The sequence below is a fragment of the Equus quagga genome, chromosome 11 (genome assembly GCF_021613505.1).
Source record: "Equus quagga isolate Etosha38 chromosome 11, UCLA_HA_Equagga_1.0, whole genome shotgun sequence".
In the NCBI taxonomy this organism is placed as follows: Eukaryota; Metazoa; Chordata; class Mammalia; order Perissodactyla; family Equidae; genus Equus; species Equus quagga.
This window is the reverse complement of record NC_060277.1, coordinates 56620685-56640662: the sequence shown is the minus strand read 5'-3', so window position 1 is coordinate 56640662 and position 19978 is coordinate 56620685. Positions and strand designations below refer to the sequence as shown.

At 54.4% G+C, this 19978-nt stretch overlaps 2 protein-coding genes across 2 annotated transcripts; one reads left to right on the top strand and one right to left on the bottom strand.

The window, feature by feature from the left end:
* Positions 1-5370: 5370 nt before the first annotated feature.
* RASD1 (ras related dexamethasone induced 1) lies at positions 5371-7404 on the top strand. The gene is made up of 2 exons (XM_046676375.1): positions 5371-5915; positions 6201-7404. Exons 1-2 carry the CDS (start codon positions 5630-5632, stop codon positions 6752-6754), a joined length of 840 nt encoding a protein of 279 aa, XP_046532331.1. The 5' UTR covers positions 5371-5629; the 3' UTR covers positions 6755-7404.
* Positions 7405-8549: 1145 nt separating this feature from the next.
* On the bottom strand, positions 8550-19676 carry MED9 (mediator complex subunit 9). The gene is made up of 2 exons (XM_046676376.1): positions 19361-19676; positions 8550-10543 (listed from the first exon to the last, which is right to left on the bottom strand). Exons 1-2 carry the CDS (start codon positions 19585-19587, stop codon positions 10327-10329), a joined length of 444 nt encoding a protein of 147 aa, XP_046532332.1. The 5' UTR covers positions 19588-19676; the 3' UTR covers positions 8550-10326.
* Between the last annotated feature and the right edge of the window lie 302 nt (positions 19677-19978).

The window sequence follows — 19978 nt, the reverse complement described above, 5'->3', positions numbered from 1 at the left end:
GCATGCCCCCAGGCCTCTGTCCGTCCAGGTGGGGAAGGAGCGGACTTGGGGATCTGGGGGGACGTTCCCCACAGGTTCCAGGCCAGGCTGGCGCAGCAGCCCGCTCACTGAGGCATCACAGCCCTGAGGTGGGCAGCACCATCTGTGAGTGGCAGGAAAGGGCCTGCCCAGGTGTTCAGGCCTCCTGTGCCACCCACTGTACCCCTGCCCCAGCACCTTCTCTTCTGCCACGTCCCTTTGGGGAGCCAGCCCAGCCTCAGGGTGGGGGTGTCATCACCCCGCCCAGTGGCCCGACAGCCCCACATGCCAATGGGCTCCCAGCCCCTGTAAGCTGCTGTCCTGGGAAAATGCCCAGAGAGTAAGCCTGTGCTGAACATGTAAAAAGTGACCTGGAAGCATGGGGGAGGGGATGTTAGTTAGCCTGGGGGAGCATGTTAGTTAGCCTGGGGGGGCATGTCAGTTAGCCTGGCGGGCATGTTAGTTAGCCTTGGGGGGCCATGATAGCTTGGGGGGGCATGTTAGTTAGCCTGGGGGGGCATGTTAGTTAGCCCGAGGGGGGCATGTTAGTTAGCCTGGGGTCAGGCCAAGGGCTTGGGCCAGGGTCCGGACCCCCGGGGCACTAATTGCAGAAGCCTGGGCCATGACACCCAGATGAGCTGGCCATGGGGACAGATCACCTCTGTGGGGGTCCTGAGGGTTATCAGGGGAGTCTAAATGTGCCTGAGCCTCTGCCTGGCGCTTCACCTCTGTTGGGCCCACGAGGGACCTGTGTCTGGGTGGAGATGCGCGTGCCCCTGTGGGCTGGCACAGAGCAGGCAGTTGGGGGACTGGGCTGGGGAGAAGGAGGGCTCGCTTGCTTCCCCAAAGCTGCCTCGCAGCTTGAGCCCGGGCGGGAGGGGAAGGGACGGGCGCTGGGCCACGGACTCTGGACACATACCTGCTCTGTGGCCGGCTCCACACTGACTGTGTCTCATGACTGCCAAACAGGCAGGGGTCACTCTGTTTGGTAGCAGAGGACTCGGGGCTCAGCAAGGCTGGGTGGCTTGTACCTGAGTAACAGCTCGTGGCCTGGAACTGAGGTGTGCCCCATTGCCTAGCTGAGAGCCGTTGAGAGAGAAGGGGCTCCCGAGGCCCCAGCCCCCACTCAGGCCAAACCTGGCGTCTCTGGTTCCCACTGACATGCTCTCCTAACCCCTCGTGGACCTCGTGTCACCACGAGGAGCACGCCGAGTGACCATTTGAGGTGTGTTGGTCCAGCCCGCCTGCAGAGCCATGTGGACGGGACCTGCCCCTGGCCCCAGCCTTACCTGTGCGGGCCCCAAGCCCTCCAAGGACACAAGGTTGGCCTTTTCCCCAGTTCAAGTTGGGGGACCAGGGTGATCTTGATCTCCACCTGTGTGCACAGCTCTCAGAGCCTCAGTCTCCTCATCTGTGAAATGGCCATCAGTCATACCTGCCTTGTGTATACAGCAGGTGCTCAGGCAGGGCTGGCTGGGCCTCCCTTGTCACTCGTGGAGCTCCTTGAGGCTTTCTCTTTGCTTTCTGGAATTCTGAGTCTGGCTCAGGACTTGAAGGGCCACAAGAGGCATCTGGTCTGATTTTACCCAACGCTTCAATCCTTGCCTCTCTGCTTGCACACCCCTAGGAACAGAGAGCTCACTCCTCCACAAAGACATCTGCACACAGCCTTTGAGGATAGGCAGGCCCCCAATGGCCAGGTGCCCCTTTGTTAGGGCAGGGGTGCTGAGCTCCCGGCGTCCTGACCCCTTGGTCCACATGGCTGTGGGAGGCAGGGCCAGAGCCATGGGCAGAGCTGGCTGTTGTTAGAAGGGTCTGCTGTGAACAGAACAGCGCTCAAAGCTGGCAAGGAAACTCCCAGCCAGCTCTGACCTCGGGTGAGGACGGGGGCACCCGGTGGGCGGAAGCACCTCTTCAGCTCCTTCCTCTGTTCAGATGGCTGCTGTGGACCAGGGTGGGCCAGGCCGTGGACCACGGACAGATGGGAGCTCAGGGTCCTCTGTGCAGGGAGCTGCGAGGGGTGGGCTCGGGCCAGCATGATGGCACCTGGGCACGTGGGTGCTGGCGGAGGACCCCTGACGAGGGCCTGCCTGGGCTCCTCCAATGGAGCTTTTAAGAACCTTCTAAATGGCTCTGCCGCCAGACCAAGCTGTGGCAGACATTTCCTGCCTTGGGGGCCCGCTGCACCCCTCCCCCGATCCACCCCCAACATTTGGTCAAATACTTTTAAAAGTTCCCATCACACTCTGAGCACGGCAGTTGCTGCCGTGCGAGTAGATGCTGCCTACGGCGGCCTCGGCCTTGGCGGGGCTGCTCCTGGTCTGAGGCCCAAACCCACGGGAAACGGCATCTCGGCGACCATTATGAACCTGGACAGCATACACATGATGCTCCGGCTGCCGGGCGGGGGGCGGGAGTGCACAGGTCCCCTCCGCAGTGTGGGGCGCAGAGTGTGCACGGGCCAGGCCAGACCACTGACGGTCGTGTGGGATTGCGAATGGCCCTGCTTACCCGACCAGAGGACTCACCTGTGGAAAATACACCACTCACCCCGGGCCAGTCAGATTCAGCCAGCCTGGGGCAGGGCCTGGCGTGAGGTCACGAAGGCCACCCCAGAAGAGCAGGAAAGGGGGCTTCAGATAATGAAGGGCTGGGCGGGGCATCTGCGCAGGCGCTTCCCCCACCGTCCCCCGGGGGTGGGCCGAGAGGAACTGCTTCCAGCTCCTCTCACTCTGTCCCTTTCTGAAACAGCTTGTGTGTAACCTTTGTAATAAAGAGATACCCCCTGAAAAGGAGGCGGAAATGAGGTGGCCCCAGCTAACAAGCGTCACTACTGCCTGATTCCTGGGGGAGTGGGCCCCCGGTGGCTCTGGGGCGTGAAGGACAGATGAGCTCAGGACTTAGTGAACTCAGCTGACTTGGGAGAAGGAGTCTTATAACCTGGCATCTGTGGGGTGGGGTGACATGCCCAGAAGGTACCAGGAATTGTTGTGGTTGAGAACCCAGGCTGGGTTCAGTACCTGCCACTGTCACCAGCTGGAAGGAGTCGGAGCGACCTGGGGTGGAGGCAGGGGCGCAGAATCTAGGCTGGGTCCTGCCCCACTGGATCTCCCTAAGGAGAGCTGGGTTCGAATCCCTTCCCCTGCCGCTTCCAGGCATCTGCTCTTCCAAGAGGCCCTCCTAGGACTCCAGGCTGTGGCGGGCGTAGCTGCGTGGGAGCCCCTATTACACTGGCCCGGCTGTGGCCATCAGTAAGGAGCCATCCCGTTTCAGAGCCCGGCTGCCCCTCCAGGACCTTTGTGGGAGGCAGGGGAAGGACCCCTGGTCTGGGGGTGATGCAGGCGCATGCAGCGACCCCACTTGCATGCTCAACTGGTCCCCTTCTGCAGGGAAGGCCCACCGTCCATAGCAGCCCCGCGTGCAGGGCACAGGCTCAGTTCCTTCTCACCTTGGAGGTGGAAGGCAGGAGAGGGCAGCCTCAACAGGGGCAAGAGAGGTGGGGGTTGGGGGGGGCCCTGTGGGACAACCCCTGCATAAGTGACATCAAGAATCAGCTGGGCTGGGGGCCGTTGACACGTCTTAGATCTGGGTGGTGAGCCCTTGGGTGCTCATCAAGTGATGTGTACCTTTGAAATACCTCATCAACAGTGGGCATGAGGCCTGGGGACAGCGTGGAAAGGGGTGGGGGGAGCCAAGGGCGGTGCTCCTGAGAAGTGGGGCACCAACGTCCCACAGCCAGTAGACATCCCGCGCTGGAGGCAGAGCCACAGTCAGAGGAGGGGGAGAGTAGGTGGTTAGGAGCCAGGACTGCCAGCCCCCTGGGTTCAATCCCCAGCGGTGGTTACTAGCTGAGCAAGTCACTTCCCCCTGCTTCAGTTTCTCCATCTGTAAAATGGACACAGTAATAGTTTCCACTCCTCAAGGTCGCCACGAGGAAGGACTTAGAACAGTGCCTGGCATGGAATAAACCCTCTCCTGGCATCACCCTGCAGAGTGTGTGAGACTCTGCTGGAATCCTGGTCATAGAAGGGCTGGACGAGATGGCCTTTGAGGGCGCCCCTGCTCCAGGGCAGCTGCGATTCCACAGGCGCTGTGCAAACAGCTGCAGGGTGCACCCCAGCACTGCCCAGAGCACCCTGACCAGTGTGGATTGGTGGGTGGCACAGCTAAGGGCTCCCTAGCTTTCTCCCAAATCAGACACCGCAGAAGCAAAACGGCACAGCCCCGCCCGCCAGCCGGGGAAACTGCTTTCCCAGGAGCTCCAGGCCGGGGCCAGTTCACTCCAGACGGCCTACTTCCAGGCTGCTTAGCAGCACCAGCCCACTCCTGGTTACTGATCAACCCGCTGCCCCCTGGTTTGCTCCTGACCCCCCCACACCCCGCCAGCCCTGCGCCTCACGGGTCATTTACTGTTGTTGTTACCACCAGGTCCTGCCGCCTAAACGGTTTGCAATTTCTCATCGACGATCATAGAACCAGAACCACCATCTTCCAAAAGAGGAAACAGGCCGAGAGACGGATGGCAAGAGACTGTGCTGTCCGCCCAGGGCTTTCCTGGGCTCAGTCTGTGGCTTTCAGACCCAACTCCCACAACTATAAAATGGGAATGTTGGCCCAAGGGACTCTAAAGGCACAAAATGCTATGGGAGGGGGAGGAGGGGACATTGGCCTAGGCCTGATGGAGGACAGGAAAAGGAGGGGACAGCCCCAGCTGGAAACTGCTGCCAGGCTGCAGAGCATGGCTGCTCGCGGGAGCAGCCTGAGCAGGAGGAACTGAGGCCTGCAGTGGAGCGCGGCGCTGGAGGCGGCTTCTGCCCGGTCCCGGCCTGGCGACCCAAGGCCCGCCCCCGGGAACCCCGCAGACCCCAACCCTGCCGCTGCGCCCGCATGCCAGCCCTGAGCGCGGCCGGCGGGGCCCTGTGCTGCCCTCTGGTGGCCGGAGCCCGCGTCGCTGCCCGGGAACAACCACCCGCTTGCGGACCAAGAGGGGCTGGCGCCCGTCTGCGCTCAGGCCTGAAACCAATGAGGTGCGCACGGGCCTGGGCACGGTTCCTAACACCTGATAAGCACCTTTTATTGCGGGATCGCTATTGTTATTTTCTGGCGAAACTGAGGCCCAAAGAAAGTGTGTGTGTGTGTGTGTGTGTACGTGGTGTGTGTTGATGGTGGGATCCTTGCCTGAAGTCACAGAGGGTCAGAGGCACAGCCAGGAGGACTACAACCCTGACGCCCTTTCGGCCGCTGGGCCCGGTGCAGTGGAAAAGCGCAGGGTCCGCTCACGCCCCGCCCCAGCGGGACCCTGGACTCAGTTTCCTTCTCGCGCTCAGGCAGGAGCTGACAGCGGCCCTCCGAGGTCGCGGGAGGGAGCGGCGGGGGCCCGCGGGGCGTGACGCACCGAGGCTGGGAGGGCGCGGGGCGGGGCGGCCAGGCGGGCTGCATATAAGGGCGGCCGCTGGGCGCGGAGAGCCGGAGCGAGCGACTTCGTCGGAGAGCAGAGCCCGAGCCCCCGCCGGAGCCCGAGCAGAGCCGCCCGGCCGCTCAGCCCCGCGCGCTCCGGCCACCCTCTGCGCTTCTCTCGGCCCCGCCCCTGCCCCCGCGGCCCCTCCGCCCAATGAAACTGGCCGCGATGATCAAGAAGATGTGCCCGAGCGACTCGGAGCTGAGTATCCCGGCCAAGAACTGCTACCGCATGGTCATCCTCGGCTCGTCCAAGGTGGGCAAGACGGCCATCGTGTCGCGTTTCCTCACGGGCCGCTTCGAAGACGCCTACACGCCCACCATCGAGGACTTCCACCGCAAGTTCTACTCCATCCGCGGCGAGGTCTACCAGCTCGACATCCTCGACACGTCCGGCAACCACCCGTTCCCGGCCATGCGGCGCCTCTCCATCCTCACTGGTGAGCCGGGCGGGCGGGCAGCGGGCGCAGGGAGGGGGCTGTGCCCGGGGTATGGGCGGAGACGCCTCGTCCAAGGGCCCCCGGCCGCGAGCCGAGCTGGGGGCGCGCTCCGCCAGTCCCGCCGCGGCGCGCCAAGTTCTGCCCGCGGAGACGTCAGCGCGCCCCGCGCGAGGCTGCTGGAGCCCCGGTGCCAGGCGGCCGGGCGGCCCCAAAGTCAGCCCAACTTCCGTCGTCCACTTTGCAGCCGCCCTCACCTTGTCCTTTTCTGCGCCGTGTCCCCTCTAGGAGACGTTTTCATCCTGGTGTTCAGCCTGGACAACCGCGATTCCTTTGAGGAGGTGCAGAGGCTCAAGCAGCAGATCCTCGACACCAAGTCTTGCCTCAAAAACAAAACCAAGGAGAACGTGGACGTGCCTCTGGTCATCTGCGGCAACAAGGGCGACCGGGACTTCTACCGCGAGGTGGAGCAGCGCGAGATCGAGCAGCTGGTGGGGGGCGACCCCCAGCGCTGCGCCTACTTCGAGATCTCGGCCAAGAAGAACAGCAGCCTGGACCAGATGTTCCGGGCGCTCTTCGCCATGGCCAAGCTGCCGAGCGAGATGAGCCCAGACCTGCACCGCAAGGTGTCGGTCCAGGACTGCGATGTGCTGCACAAGAAGGCGCTGCGGAACAAGAAACTGTTGCGAGCCGGCAGCGGCGGCGGCGACCGGGGCGACGCCTTCGGCATCGTGGCGCCCTTCGCGCGCAGGCCCAGCGTGCACAGCGACCTCATGTACATCCGCGAGAAGGCCAGCGGTGGCGGCCAGGCAAAGGACAAGGAGCGCTGCGTCATCAGCTAGGAGCCCTGCAACCCCCGCGCCGGCGACAGATCCTAAGGAGGACCTTTTTGTTTAAAAATCAAATCTGACGTCTGGGCGAGCCCGCTGCGCCCCGGCCGCGTGCGCGCGCTGACCGGCGTCTTCCTTCCCGGTGACCCGGGCCCCGCGCACTGGGGAGGCGCAAACGAACCGAGAAGGGACCGTCATCTGCTCTGGAAGGAAAGAGGACTGGCTGACACCGGGAGTCCCCCACCGCGGATTCCCCGTGGGCGCCGCCACGCCCGGACTTGGGGGTGCGGGCCCAGCCGCGGGTGAATTTGTCTTTTCTAATAAAGAGCTAAGAATGGGGAGGGAGTGGAAGTTGATCATCCCGTTAGGCTTGAAGAAACCCGTCCTGGCGGCTGGAGCAGCCGGCAGCACAAATGGGGCATTACCTTGTGCTTCTGGGTTGCCAGGACGGCTGGTGAAAACCTTTGCCCTCCTGAAACGGAGGCCAAGTGACTTGTTTACATTTGTGTGTGAAATTGCACAAAGAAAAAACAAAACATAAAACTTGCACTTTAATAGTAGCTCTGGTATCGTGGACATGAACAAAATCTTACCCAGGTGTTTATACTGTGTGTGTGGTTATTGTTATCGGTTTTTTAATATAAAATAAAACAGAAAACCTATGCTTTCTTCGCCTTTAGAAACGGCTAGAGGGGAGGGTGAGGAGGGCTGGGCTTTTCCTTCTGTGGAATCAGAAGCTGCCTGACCTGGAGAAGAGCCTGGCCTTCTGGAAGCAGCCCCAGCCCATGGGAGAAAGGCCCCGGAGAAGCCCCACATGGCCGCTGAGCCTTCTACCTGGAGCAGCTCCTCAGAAAACCAGGACGGAACAGGATGCCAGGGGCCGCCCAAGAGATGCAGCTTTCTAGCCATGTACCTGCTTCCTTTTCCCTGGGCCCAGCCGTTGTATCCTACACTCAGTGCAGGCTGAGTGACAGTGTCACACCTAAACCTCTCAGATGGTCTGAAGGGTCACTCAGGCCCTGCTGGCACATATGGGAAATGGAACCTCGAGAGACTGATCTGGCCTTAGGCTGGGGCGGGACCCTGGGCCCTGGACTCCTCTCAGGGTCTGCCCCGGGGCTGTCTGGAGACAGTTAAAATCACCCATCTTCCTGTGCCCTGCCAGCTCCAGGAAGCTCGCTGCCCCGGGGTGGGGGTCCAGCACCCTTCTCTGCCTTGCTGTCTCCTTTTCGCAGCAGTTGAGGGCATCTGCTCCCGACTCGGGGTGCAACTCTCTGCCGCTCACAACTGTGCAAGCCTGGGGCGAGTGACACGTGCCGAGCCTCAAATTCCTCCCCTGTGAAACACAGAGAACATCCCCAGCACAGGGCTGCTGCGAGGAGCAAGCGTGATGTCGGGAAAGCATTCAGTGCAGAGCCTGCCACCCAGGAACCCAAGTAATGGGTGGCTCCATGAGGGTGCTCAGCCCAGTGAGGAGCACCTAATATCGTCCTGGGGAGGGAGTTCACCCCTGCTCTGGGGAGGGCTGTGCCCCGCCAGGATGGACCCACCTCCACGCCAAGGGATGGCCTGGGGGACCAAGCACAGGCAGGCAGGATGACCCCCCAGGACAACTGCACTCTTGGGGACAGACAGGTGCCACTCCTGGGAGGCGTTACTGGTTGGCCGCTTAGCGGCATGTGCTGGGGGAGGGGGGCGCGGAGCGCAGACTCTGTCTTTGGTCAGCAGAGTGAGTGTTTTCTTCTCAACTACCCGAAAGAGACATCCCACTATCAACTCCTCAGTACAAAACCAAGTTGTCCCGAGAGCAGAGCACAAGTTCCTTTAATTACACTCCAGAAAGATCTCACCAGTCACAACACTGGATGTAGGAAAGGGGCCCTCTCCCTCGGCCCCGGGGAGCCCCAGTCGGGTTCGCCTCGCAGCAGCCGCAACAGTCTGTGTTTCTGTGCGCTCCGTGTTTCACGCTATCTGCTCAGAGCCTTCAAGCCGGCCCGCACTTCAGAGCACCGAAATCTCAGGGAAATAAGTGACTCAGTTAACTACCAGTCCCAAGGTGGAACTGGTCCAACAAGTGACGACCCACCTGAACCCAGAGCCTGCTCTTCTCTCTAAAGCCACCATGACCGGAGAGCCCCCTTCCCACATCCCACATCCCTGGGTTCCCAGTGTGAGCCATTTCCTGACAGGTGCCTGCAGTCCACAGAGATGGGACCCTTGCTGAAAACATCTTCGACCAGTGTTCCTGCCAACGAGGTTGGTCAGCCGGCATCTGGTAAGCCCCGAATTGGTCAGCACAGGCTATGTGGCCATTTCTGGACCTAAACACTACTCGGTCACCTGTCACCTCATCCTTAAGGGCAAGGGCAAGAACATCTCTTACCTCCGTCTGATGGCCAAGGGAAGAGCACAGACACAATATGCCATGGGGAAGAAACGAGGGTGGTTACCAACACTTGTGAGGAGGACTTGGCTGCAAAACTTCCAGGTACAGCTCGCCCCACCCCTTCAGAACTGATTCTGAACTCTAGAGCCACATCTAGCCGAGGGACACCAGACCTGTCACCTAGAGCCGCCCTCCTTGGGACCCAGGTCAATCATGCACACCCCTGTCCGCAGTGCACTAAGTGCTCGTGGTTGGCTCTTTAGTGAGAAGGCCAGAGGGGAAATGATGTTTTAAACCAGGACAATGGGAACCTAAGTGCTGCAAGAGGCAAGGTCTGCTCCCCTGGAAACCTCTGAGCCCACAAAGAAACAACAGTACCCTGCGGCCCGTGGGAAGCCCTGCGGGGTTTCAAGTGGTTCGGCTGTTCCTGGGCATTAAACGGCTACACAGGGTGACTGAGGGGGACAGGAAATGAAGGGAGCAGGAGCTAAAAGTAAGAACACGTAGGTGGCAGAGAACTTGGAGATGGCCCGGCCCGGCAGGGCTCCAGGCTGACCCCCCACAGACACAGTGACAGTCACTGGCTCAAACATAAAACCAAACTGTGTGGGGGGCGGGGGGGGAAGCCACCCTGTAGGCTTTCAAAACAATGTGCATTCTCTCAGTGCCTTCTTTTACCATTTTAAATCTATGCCATATGAACGCAGGCCTAATTTGTCCAGTGAATTCTAGGCAAGTGTTTCACCACACTGCTGTTAACAGAACAAAATGTACCTGGTACGCACTGATCATATCCAGGGGGTGGGAGGGGCGGGAGGGCAGGAAGCAGAGAGGAGCCGCCTCCTTTCCTACTGTGCTCTTCAGATCTGCGGGCGGAGCCTGAATGCACAGCAGATGGCCCCCTCCCCAGAGGCAGGGGTGGAGTCCTCCACCCCCTCCCCAGCCTCTAGGAACATTCCTCCTTTCCAGCAGGCACTTGAGTCAGCACACATCTAGACATATGTTAATATACAAGGAAGCCCAAAGAAGTCAGGCTGGCCAGTCGGCTGCTCGCACTGCCAGGTTCAGCTTGCCCCATCTGGCTACAAAGGTCAGAGCTAGGGTCTGCAAGAACCACACTCCGAGGGAGCGGTGGGGAAGACAGCAAGGCCTCGTGCCCTCCTCTTCTTCTCTCGGGCGTCCCTTGAAGCCAGCCTGTCTACTCCTTGGGGACCTCAAACATGCAGAGGCTCTTGTACTTCTGCAGAAGTTCGCTCTTGGTCCTGACTTGCTCCCGGAGGCTGTGCAGCTGTTGCTGCTGCTGCTCAGGGCTCAAGTGGATGCCAGGCATGCTGCTGATGACCTTTCGCATCTCCTGGAACTTGGCTTTGAGGGCGTTCAGGTCCTGGTGGATGTCCGGGCTGTCTTTGTCCATGCTGCAGGGGCAGAGGGCGGTCGTTAGCAATCGCAGCTCAGACTGAGGCAACGCCTGGCTTCCCTCCTGTGCACCCCACAAAACCTGCCGTCTAGTGTCACTGTCTTTTAGAATGCCTGTTTTCTGCGTGTGTCCCCTTACTAGGCTGTGTGCCCAGAGCAAAGGGACTGGTTCTTTCCTACACAGCCTCAGGGCAGGCATGTGGTAGCTGCTCAGCACAGGCACCCCGCCCCGAGCGGTGCCTGCGCAGCCCCTCTCACGGCCCTCCCGCAAAATCAGAGGCTTAGAGGGTATGGACTGTGGCTGCCTCGGGCACAGCTATATCCCTTGTTCCTGGCCAGTCCCTGGGGACTGTGGGCACCCAAGTAACACTTGCTGAAAGAATGAACGCTTGGCAAATAAGTTCATAAATGTCTGTAAAATGAATAAACAAACCATTACCAGTATTAGCTGACAAATGGCAGGCAAAACTTGCTGAAATACTACATTTCGTCTGATTTGAGCCATTTCCAGGCCAGCCAGGAGACTTTATCAGCCAGCAAGAGCTAATTTTAGCTGATGTTTTGATGCCTGCTTCTGTTAACATAAAGACTAACTTCCACAGAGCTATTCATAAATTTTACATCAGTTACAAGCCATCCGGAATTCTTCAGCAGGTGCCAGTTCCCTACCACAGTCATGCAGGCTGCCTGCCTTCAGGTCAAGCTCATTTTCAATGCAGAATCATTTACTTCATCTCACAGCTATTATTAGCTGCCCAGAGATCCATGCCCCCCTGTCACTACTAAATTAAAAACAGAACAAGAACAAAAACCTTCACCGAACATCAAAGCAGCAGCCTGCCAGTCGCTCTTATACATTTTTTAAAACTTAGTAAGTGGATGAGCTTTTGAAAACAAGCAGTTGAGACTAAAAACTAAAAGCCAATTCAGTAGGCTGTTCTAAAAGTCACCCATTAAGGCATAAGAGGGGAAAACTGTCAATGATCATTCATTTTTTTAAATAAGTGTTCATCCCTGATGGGAAATTTCAACCCAGATGGTGCTAATTCACGCTTACTATTCATCATTTCTCTGCTTACGCAGACAGAATAGCCCCCCTTCCTGGAGGTCCATCGGTTAGGGCTCATATCTGGCAAATGAGACGGCCACCAGGGCCTGCTCACTATTTATTACTAGCTCTAACTCAGACGCAAGAGATGGAGAATCAGTCATTTATTCTAGGGAATGAATGGCTAGCCAGACACTTGTTGTCATTTGACGCCCTCAGTTTAGACAGACCTTTAATGGTATACCTAATCCCAGTGTCTAGGGAGGAGTAACTGGTATTCAAGAGAACTACAAATCATTCAGAGGGAAGCCAAAAGGGAGCATCTTTTAATTCTCTTAGATCTCAGCTCACACCCACAATTCCGGACAGAAGCCATCTGGACTTCTGACATCATTGCACTTGGGCGGCATCTGTGTTAGCACATTGTTACTGGTTAAGTCCCACGGGAGTTTTGAAATTAAAATTACATTTTAAGAAAATGGATTCACATCACGTGACTCTGAAAGAACATAGTAAAAGCAAACAAAAATACACAAAATAAAAATTTGGAAGGAAGTTATGATAATCCAGTTTTGCAAGTAAACATAACCTGGCCCAAAAGATTTAATTCTGAAAGTAAAAAGTGGGCCTTGTTTAAGATGATCATTTCTGAAAACTTCCAAACCTCAAGGGCTGTCCATTCTTTACCTGGTGGACTTCTGGTAAAGGAGAGTCTCCAGAGAATAAAGGAGCCATAGGAAAAGCCCACCCGGAGGGGAGCGGAGCTGAAAGGGGGCCACACAGCCCACAGCGAGGCCCAGTCTGCAGCAGCTTCTCAGCCTGCCCTCGGTGGCAGAGGGAAATAACGGGGAGCTCCTGGGGTGAGGAAAACACTCTATTCAGGAACTGGCTTGGAACAAGTGGGAACCTGCTAGGCCAGGATGACTGTGAAACACTCAAGCCGAAAGAAAAGAGGCCCAGACATCAAGGGAATAAAAGCAGAAAGCTCCAAATGGGCGTGCCTTTGTGTTCAGTGTTAGTCATCATCCAACTTTAGAAGGAAAAACAAAGGAGACTAGGTCAGGACGAGAAGCACAAAAATACAAACCAGGGTGAGGTTAGGGCACTGTGGACCGGGCTACCAGCTTTTAAAAGGTGGACAAAAACACTACCACAGTGGCTTGACGGACAGGCCGCTTCCTGCTGGTCCTTTGTGCACACCATTTCAGCAGTGCACACAGACGTTCTGCATGGTGTCACCAGAGTCCGGGCACGTATCACAGGTTTAGGTGGGTGAGTCCAAGAACAATGCTTAGCGTAGGTGCTAAGCACAGCACAGCTTTCACTTTTTGTACAGGTGCTTTGGGACTTGAAGATGCAAACTGGCAACAACTGAGCAAGTGTGTCCACTGGTAACGCAGAAGCAAAAGGACCCATCAGGTCACAGAAGCCAACCTCCTCCCAAACCTGAGAGTCACTTCTTTTGACCTGCCAGTGGCATCTAAGTCAGTTTCCCATTTCTCCCTCCTCTTGCCTCTACTCTCCTAGCTGACCTGCCCTGGGATTGGTCCTTCTCACCCTCTCCTCCTCCCACACTAACTTCAGTGACTGGCATTTTTTTTACATAGTGGGGTTTTTTAAATGACAGTAATAGGTGCTTGAGGGCAAAAATTTAAAAATGACAGACACTCAAGGCTTAGAAAAGGAAAGTCCCTCTAATCCCACATCCCAGAAACAACCTCTGTTAACATGTGGCACACGTTCTTTCAGATTACTTTGACAAATACAGTAACGTGCAAACACAGTCATCCCTTGGTACCCGGTGGGGGGGGGATAGGTTCCAGGACCCCCGCAGATACCAAAATCCACAATGCTCGAGTCCTTTCTATAAGATGGCATAGTATTGCATATAACCTATGCATATCTTCCTATATACTTTAAATCATCTCTAGATTACTTATAATACCTAATACAATGTAAATGCCATGTAAATAGTTGTTATACTGTATTGCTTAGGGAATAATGAAAAGAAAAAAAAAGTCTGTACACGTTCAGTACAGGCGCAACTATCCTAGGCCTTTCGATCGCGGCTGGTCGAACCCATGCACGTGGAACTGCAGATACAGAGGGCCAACTGTACACACATACTTGTTTGTTATTTTGACAAAAACGTGACCACACACGGTTCTGATTCTTGCTTTTCTCCCTTAACAATGTACCTTAGATGTCTTTCCATGTTAACACATATATATACATACAGCTAAACTATTTGGCTGTTGATGGGTATTTGGATGTTTGCTATTTATCACTTGCTATCAGAATGGCTATGAACATTTTGTACCTATATCTGTATGTAATTGTGCGAATATTTACTAAGATAATTTCCTAGAAGTTGGATTTCCAGGTCAAAGGTTATGTATATTAAAATTTTTGAGATTACCAAAATGCCCTCCAAAAAACTTGTACTGATGTACACTTCCTGTGGCCACAGACGCCACACTTGTCCTCCCACCCTCGGCTATTAGCGATCCAGCACCATCTGTGTCTCCCTGCCCAGCTCTGCCAGCACCTAAGGGGCCTTTGCAAGAGGGGCTTTGAACTCACAGCCTCGCTTTTATCTGCTCACAGGGTTACCTGTGAAAAACCATCTTTTTAGGGAGGAGTAAAAGATTCTGCTGCTAAAAGAAGTTTGGAAATAACACTGCTCTACAAAATAACCCAGAATGTATTCATCCACTCCCACCTCTTCCAACGCTGAGAACTACACCCAAGGCCAGCCTGAAATTCCTTCCTGAATTTCAGCTCCCTTGCTCCAACAGTTACAAAGCGTTTTCTCCCTGGAGTCTGGGAGACCCGCAAATGCCAGAGTGAACTCCCTGCCTCCTCAGCACGTCCCATCTCAGATGGAGGGCGCCCTGTCCACCGCACGGTGCTGCCCTCCCACACACACTTCCGTGGACCCCACTGTTCACCCAGCCACCAGTCCTGCCACCTCCTCCTGCATACCCCTCAAGTCCACCCTGCCTCCTCCTCCCACTGTCACCAATATCCTGTAGCCCCAGGTCCTCTCCTCCTCCTAAACCCCTCTGCCCCACCTACCTTTACAAAACCCAAGTCTGAGCTCACAAACTTCAGATGCTTGCCCAACTCCCCGACAATACCTGCCAGGCAGGTTCACACTGTGAGGGTGGTCAGTCACCCAGGACCACCCACAAGTGGCCTCCAAACTTTCCAGGCTCAAAGTCCCACTCCTCCCAAACCCAGCATCAGCACTCCACCGTGGCATTTGTGGCGCTGCACTGAGTGACTGCTGGCCTGGGCACCTGCCTTCGTGGAGCCTGCATTCCAGCAGGTGCTCAGGGAGTTGTGCTGCACCGACAGAGGCAGAGCGGCAGAGAAGCAGCAAGGCCCATGAGCAGGCCAGAGGCTGTCCCCGAGACAGGCCACAAACACCCCCGTCTGGGCACGCGTCCTCTTCACCGGGGCTTGGCTTCAGGAGAGGAAGTGAGCAGCAGAGAGGGCTCAGGGAGACGAGCGCAGACAGGACCCGTGCAGCCAGTGCGGTCACCTCCCTGCTGCTGTGGGGGCTCTTCCTGCACAACCAGAGGCCAGGACTCGGCCGGTGTGGAAGGCCAGCCATATTAAAACAGACACTTATGTGTGAAGAAGTAGGTCAGAAACACCCCATTCCCACAAGAGAGGCCTTGCTGACCGGCCCCAACAACAAATGGCCTTGTTTGAAGCCATATGGCCCCAGCTTAAGGGTAAAGGACAACGTAGTGTTCGTCACTTAACCACCTCCGCAGTGTCAAAGTTGCCTCCCCTCTACCCACCCAGCACCCTAAAAAATATTAAAGAACTAAAAAACTTAATTTAAAAAAGTGTTTCAGTACCCATGTTGACAGAACACTTTTACTAGGCGAGCCAAATCATCGGGCAAGGCAGTGACAACTGCAATTCAGAATTCCGAGGTTGGGACACAGTTCCAGACTCAGATTAGATTTGGCAAGTTTGAAGGAAAAAAAAACATTATAACTTTCCCTGGTCCAACAAGCCTCATTTCATTCCTCGTTTATGATGTATGTACTTCTATAATGAGGTTTCTACCCATACCAGGAAAGGTCTCTGAGGGGATCTATAAAATTTCTTATAGGAATAAAAGTGAGATTTTTTTTTCCTCTTTCCTCATTCTTTAATAATAACATAAATGTGTAGTTTTAATCATTCATTCGATTATGGGGAGGCAAATGTGTGTGGTGATGGACAGTAATTAGTTTTTGGGTGGACGATGTAATCTACACAGAAATCAAAACATATAACGACATACACCTGAAACTGATATAATGTTATAAACCAACATTACCACAATAAAAAAAAAAAAGAAAGCATGGAAAATACTGAATGTTCAACAACAGGAGTGGGAAGATGCGGCTAACTGGGAAAAAGCTGCCCCCCCCCATCAAAATAAATTCTAGAAGCATCAAAGAATTAAAAGCAAAAAATGAAACCATAAAAGTCCTAGGAAAAAGGGATCAATATCTATCATTTTATTAGCGTTTGAAGGCCTTTCTAACTAGGACCAAAACTCGGAATCCATAAAGAAAAAGCTTAACAAATCTGCCTAAATAAAATGATATGCTTCTGAATGACAAAAAAATACCAGGAACAAAGTCAAAGGAAAAGCAACAACTTGGAGGAAATATTTACAGTACACTTAAAAAGGCATACTTTCCTTAATTTACAAAGAGCTCAGAAAAAGAAGAATGAAGAGAAAAATGGACAGTTAATAGAGAAACAATACAAATGACATATAAAGTTGCATATGAAAAGATGCTTTACTGTATATAATAAAAGACATAGATTGCTACAATGCATCCTTTCTGACCTATCAGATTAGCCAAAGTTAAAAGGTTAATAGTGATAGCAGGGATGTGGGAAAAAGACACAAATACACTGTTGTGAAGTATAAATTGGTGCATTCTTCTTGAATTTGCTAAGTCACCAAAACTTTAAATTCACATACCCCGTGGCCAGAAATGTACGCTTCAGAGACTCTCAAGAGTTCACAAGATGGCATTTACAAAGAGGGTCCCCGTAGCACCGACTGTGACCGCCAACGCCAGAAACAGCGTGAGCATCCTTGCTCAGATAAACAGCATATTCATCAGGTGGAATGTTACGCAGTTTCGGGACGAGGGAGGGAGAGGCTCACCTGCCATTTTATATCTATGGCTACTCTTTGAATATATCTAAACTTCAATTTTTTTTAATACTTTCTGGGTCATAGATTTATGTGCCATTTTAGGTTTATTGAAGCATCCAGGTTACAGGACGGTGCTTTGAAGCGACAGCTAAAAAGATGTAGCACTCTAAATTTAGCGATAGTTATCAAAATCAAAAATGTATGTACCATCCACTCCAGCAATTCCACTGCTGAGGATTTACCGCATCGTAAACTTACTCAAACACAAGGATGCTGACCCCAGCGCTGCTGGTAATGGTAAAAATTAGAACAGCTAAAAGTCCTTACACTGAAGACTAGTTACATAATTTGTGGTGCAGCCACCTCATTGAGGAAGATTTTCATGTGTGCGTATGGAAAGGCATCCAAGACAGACCAGTCAGTGAAAAAAGCAGAGTACAGCCTGATCTCCACGTGTGCACCTTTTTGAAAAGACAAGCGCATCCACTTCCTGGGAGGCTGCTTAAAGGAGTAACAGCAGGTGCTGCTGGGAAGGGAACTTAGGGGAGGGAATCCTTTTCTCATTTTACATATTTCTGAATTTGCAATTGTTACTTTTTCTACACAAAAAATGTTTAAAGACCTAAGATGTAGTACTCTGAATTCTTTGTGAGAACAAGGAAGGCTAAACTCACTGCAGCTTTTACCGCCTCATTCATGCCCTGGCAAGCAGGAAACGCGGCGCAAAGCCACGGTCAAAGGCGCTTCTGCCAACCAGGCGCTGCTGGGCGGGTTAGCCCTTGGCCATCTGCTTTGTGGCAATTCTCTCCTCTCTTGCACTTTTGGCGTTTATGCTTTACAAAAAGAAAAAACCTTTTCACTGCCCTTTTAGAGGAAACAAAGACAAACACATGTAATCAATCCACCCTCTTTAACAGGAGGATGCTCTTGAGTAGAACCCAGAACAATATTATGATTTAAGTATTATTAGTTCCATTTCCCAAGAGAAAAAGAGGCTCAGAGAAGCTAAGCTGTTTGACCACGGTCACCTAGTCAGTACATTATAAAACCACAGTTTGAACCCATCATTTGGGGTCCGTTATTATTATTCATATATTACAGGTAAGAAAATCAGGCCTAGAAAGGTTACATATTCACCAAGAATACAAGGCAACCAAGCGTCAGCACGAGATTTGAATCCAAGACTATCTGACTTCAAAACCCATGTTCTCTCTGGTGCACCTTACTGCCCCATCTTTAAGGTTAGCCCAACTCAACTGCTCTCCCGGGGCTTACGAACATACTCGCAGGGGTCCAAAAGCTGTCCCTGAGAACGTGTACATTTTGTGTTTTCATTTTTCCACATTTTTCTTAAAACCAGTCTAAGTAGATATGGATGAATGTGGAGAGCCCCTTTACAATCCAGCACTGCGCTGGGACGGCAGCGTCTGCACCTGCAGCTGCGTTTGCGACCTCACTGCGGCCGAGCGGCGCTACTGGACGGGCGCGGCTACGAGAACAGAACAGTCCGCCTGAGCCCATACACAGCATGGTCACCCCGGGTGCAGCCAAGGGAAGTCAGGGTCTAAAGTGAGAACAAAGGCTTTGTGTTATTTGAAAAGTGGTGGAAGCATCAGGTCAGCCCACATCCAGTGAACCTAGTCTGGCTAAGCTTAGAGGGTGGGCCATGAACACCACTTTCATGTTGTGAGTAGAAATTCCATTTCAGCAAAACATCCAAGAGCACATTAATGTTCACTTGAATGTTACTGCAGCAGGAATTTTTGTTTTAATTTACTTTGTTTTGGTTTTTAACAGCTGAATAAGAGTTACAAGCCTAGGAGTTTACACCTAGTATCATGAGGATGTAAGTAACAGTAAAAATAATTTAGGCAAACATGGGAATCAGGGAGACTTTTCATTGTGTTCCTTTTTCTTCCCCTTTTGTTTGAAAACTGACTAGCCTAAAGACTGGTCAAAAGGGGGACAGTCACCCCTTTGAGACTATGTTAGAACAAAGGTAGTACTACAGGGACGGATTCTGGTGGGGCAACCTCCGCCTTTGTTTTCTTTAATGTTTCCCATCATCACTCCTCCAACAGTTCTGAATTACAGGTAATTTCCGTTCGTGTCTTTTTTCCTTCTAACTCATGAGCACTGTGGGGGTGAGAAGTTGGCCCTTTTTACTCTGCACGTCCCACAGCACTTAGCAGTGTGCCACACAGGGAAGACGATCCGTATCTGTTGGATCTGTTGAAAAAAAGAAGCCAAGTGAGTGTTACCCCTATGTCACAGGGGAAAACCGAGGCTCAGAAGCCTGACCCGCTCCAGAACAGCAGGGCGCACACTCGAGCGGTACGACTGCGGAGCCGCGCATCTGGTCGCTAAGCTGGCTCCGTTTTCGAGAACCTCGCCTGGCCATCCATCACGAGGGCCGGCAACGCCAGGGCTCAAAGCGTGTGCTGAACTCGCGGGCCGAGCCAGTGCGGTCCCGGGAGAGGCCTCGTCCCCCGGGCCTCTTCCCCGTCTGCAGGATGGGGGCGCACCCGAGAGCGCGCCGACGAGAAGCGGGAGGGCGATCGGTGCTGGTCCTCTCGCGGCCCTTACCATTTGATGATGTTGTGAACCAACGGTAAGAAGGAGAAGTTCTCCTCCTCCTTCACGCCCGCCGGGGACTGGGGCCGCGGCGCCGGAGACTGCTGAGGCGGAGGCGCGGCGACCGGCGGCGGCGCCTGCGGAGGCAGCAGCGGCTTCGTCTCGGGCAGCGGCGGGTCGGCCGACGGCGGTAACGCATCCTCGACCTGTCGCCCGGCGGCCACCCCAGCGGAGGCCATGGCGCTCGGGACTCGGCCAGTCGCACAGGTAGCAGGACCCGAGCGGTCAGCCAGCCGAAAGCGTCGCGGACCCCAACGTCACCACCGCGCGCCCGTGGGGGCGGGACCCGGAGGCAGGCTGTGAGCATGCGCACCAGGGCGTGGGGCGGGGCAAAGGCACGGGGCGGGGCGGCTGTTACTAGGCAACAGGCGGCGGGCGTGTCTGCGGCGGCCCGGATTTGGCTGTGTCAAGAGAGCTAAATTATTAAGCAGTCAGAAGATTTATTTCAGACATAACATCGTATTCCTATTCACGTTACGAAGAGGGTCCAAAAGCAGCTAATACAGGAAGCGTTGAGATAAATAACACCCAGCACGGCCCCGCCCTTGGAGGCCTCCGGAAGAACTCACT

Coding starts and splice junctions, on each gene's coding strand:
- RASD1 (XM_046676375.1), top strand. CDS start 5,630: ATGAAACTGGCCGCGATGATCAAGAAGATGTGCCCGAGCGACTCGGAG. Junction 5,916..6,200: donor GCGCCTCTCCATCCTCACTG/GTGAGCCGGGCG, acceptor TGTCCCCTCTAG/GAGACGTTTTCATCCTGGTG.
- MED9 (XM_046676376.1), bottom strand. CDS start 19,587: ATGGCCTCCGCTGGGGTGGCCGCCGGGCGACAGGTCGAGGATGCGTTA. Junction 10,544..19,360: donor GTTCACAACATCATCAAATG/GTAAGGGCCGCG, acceptor CTGCCCCTGCAG/CATGGACAAAGACAGCCCGG.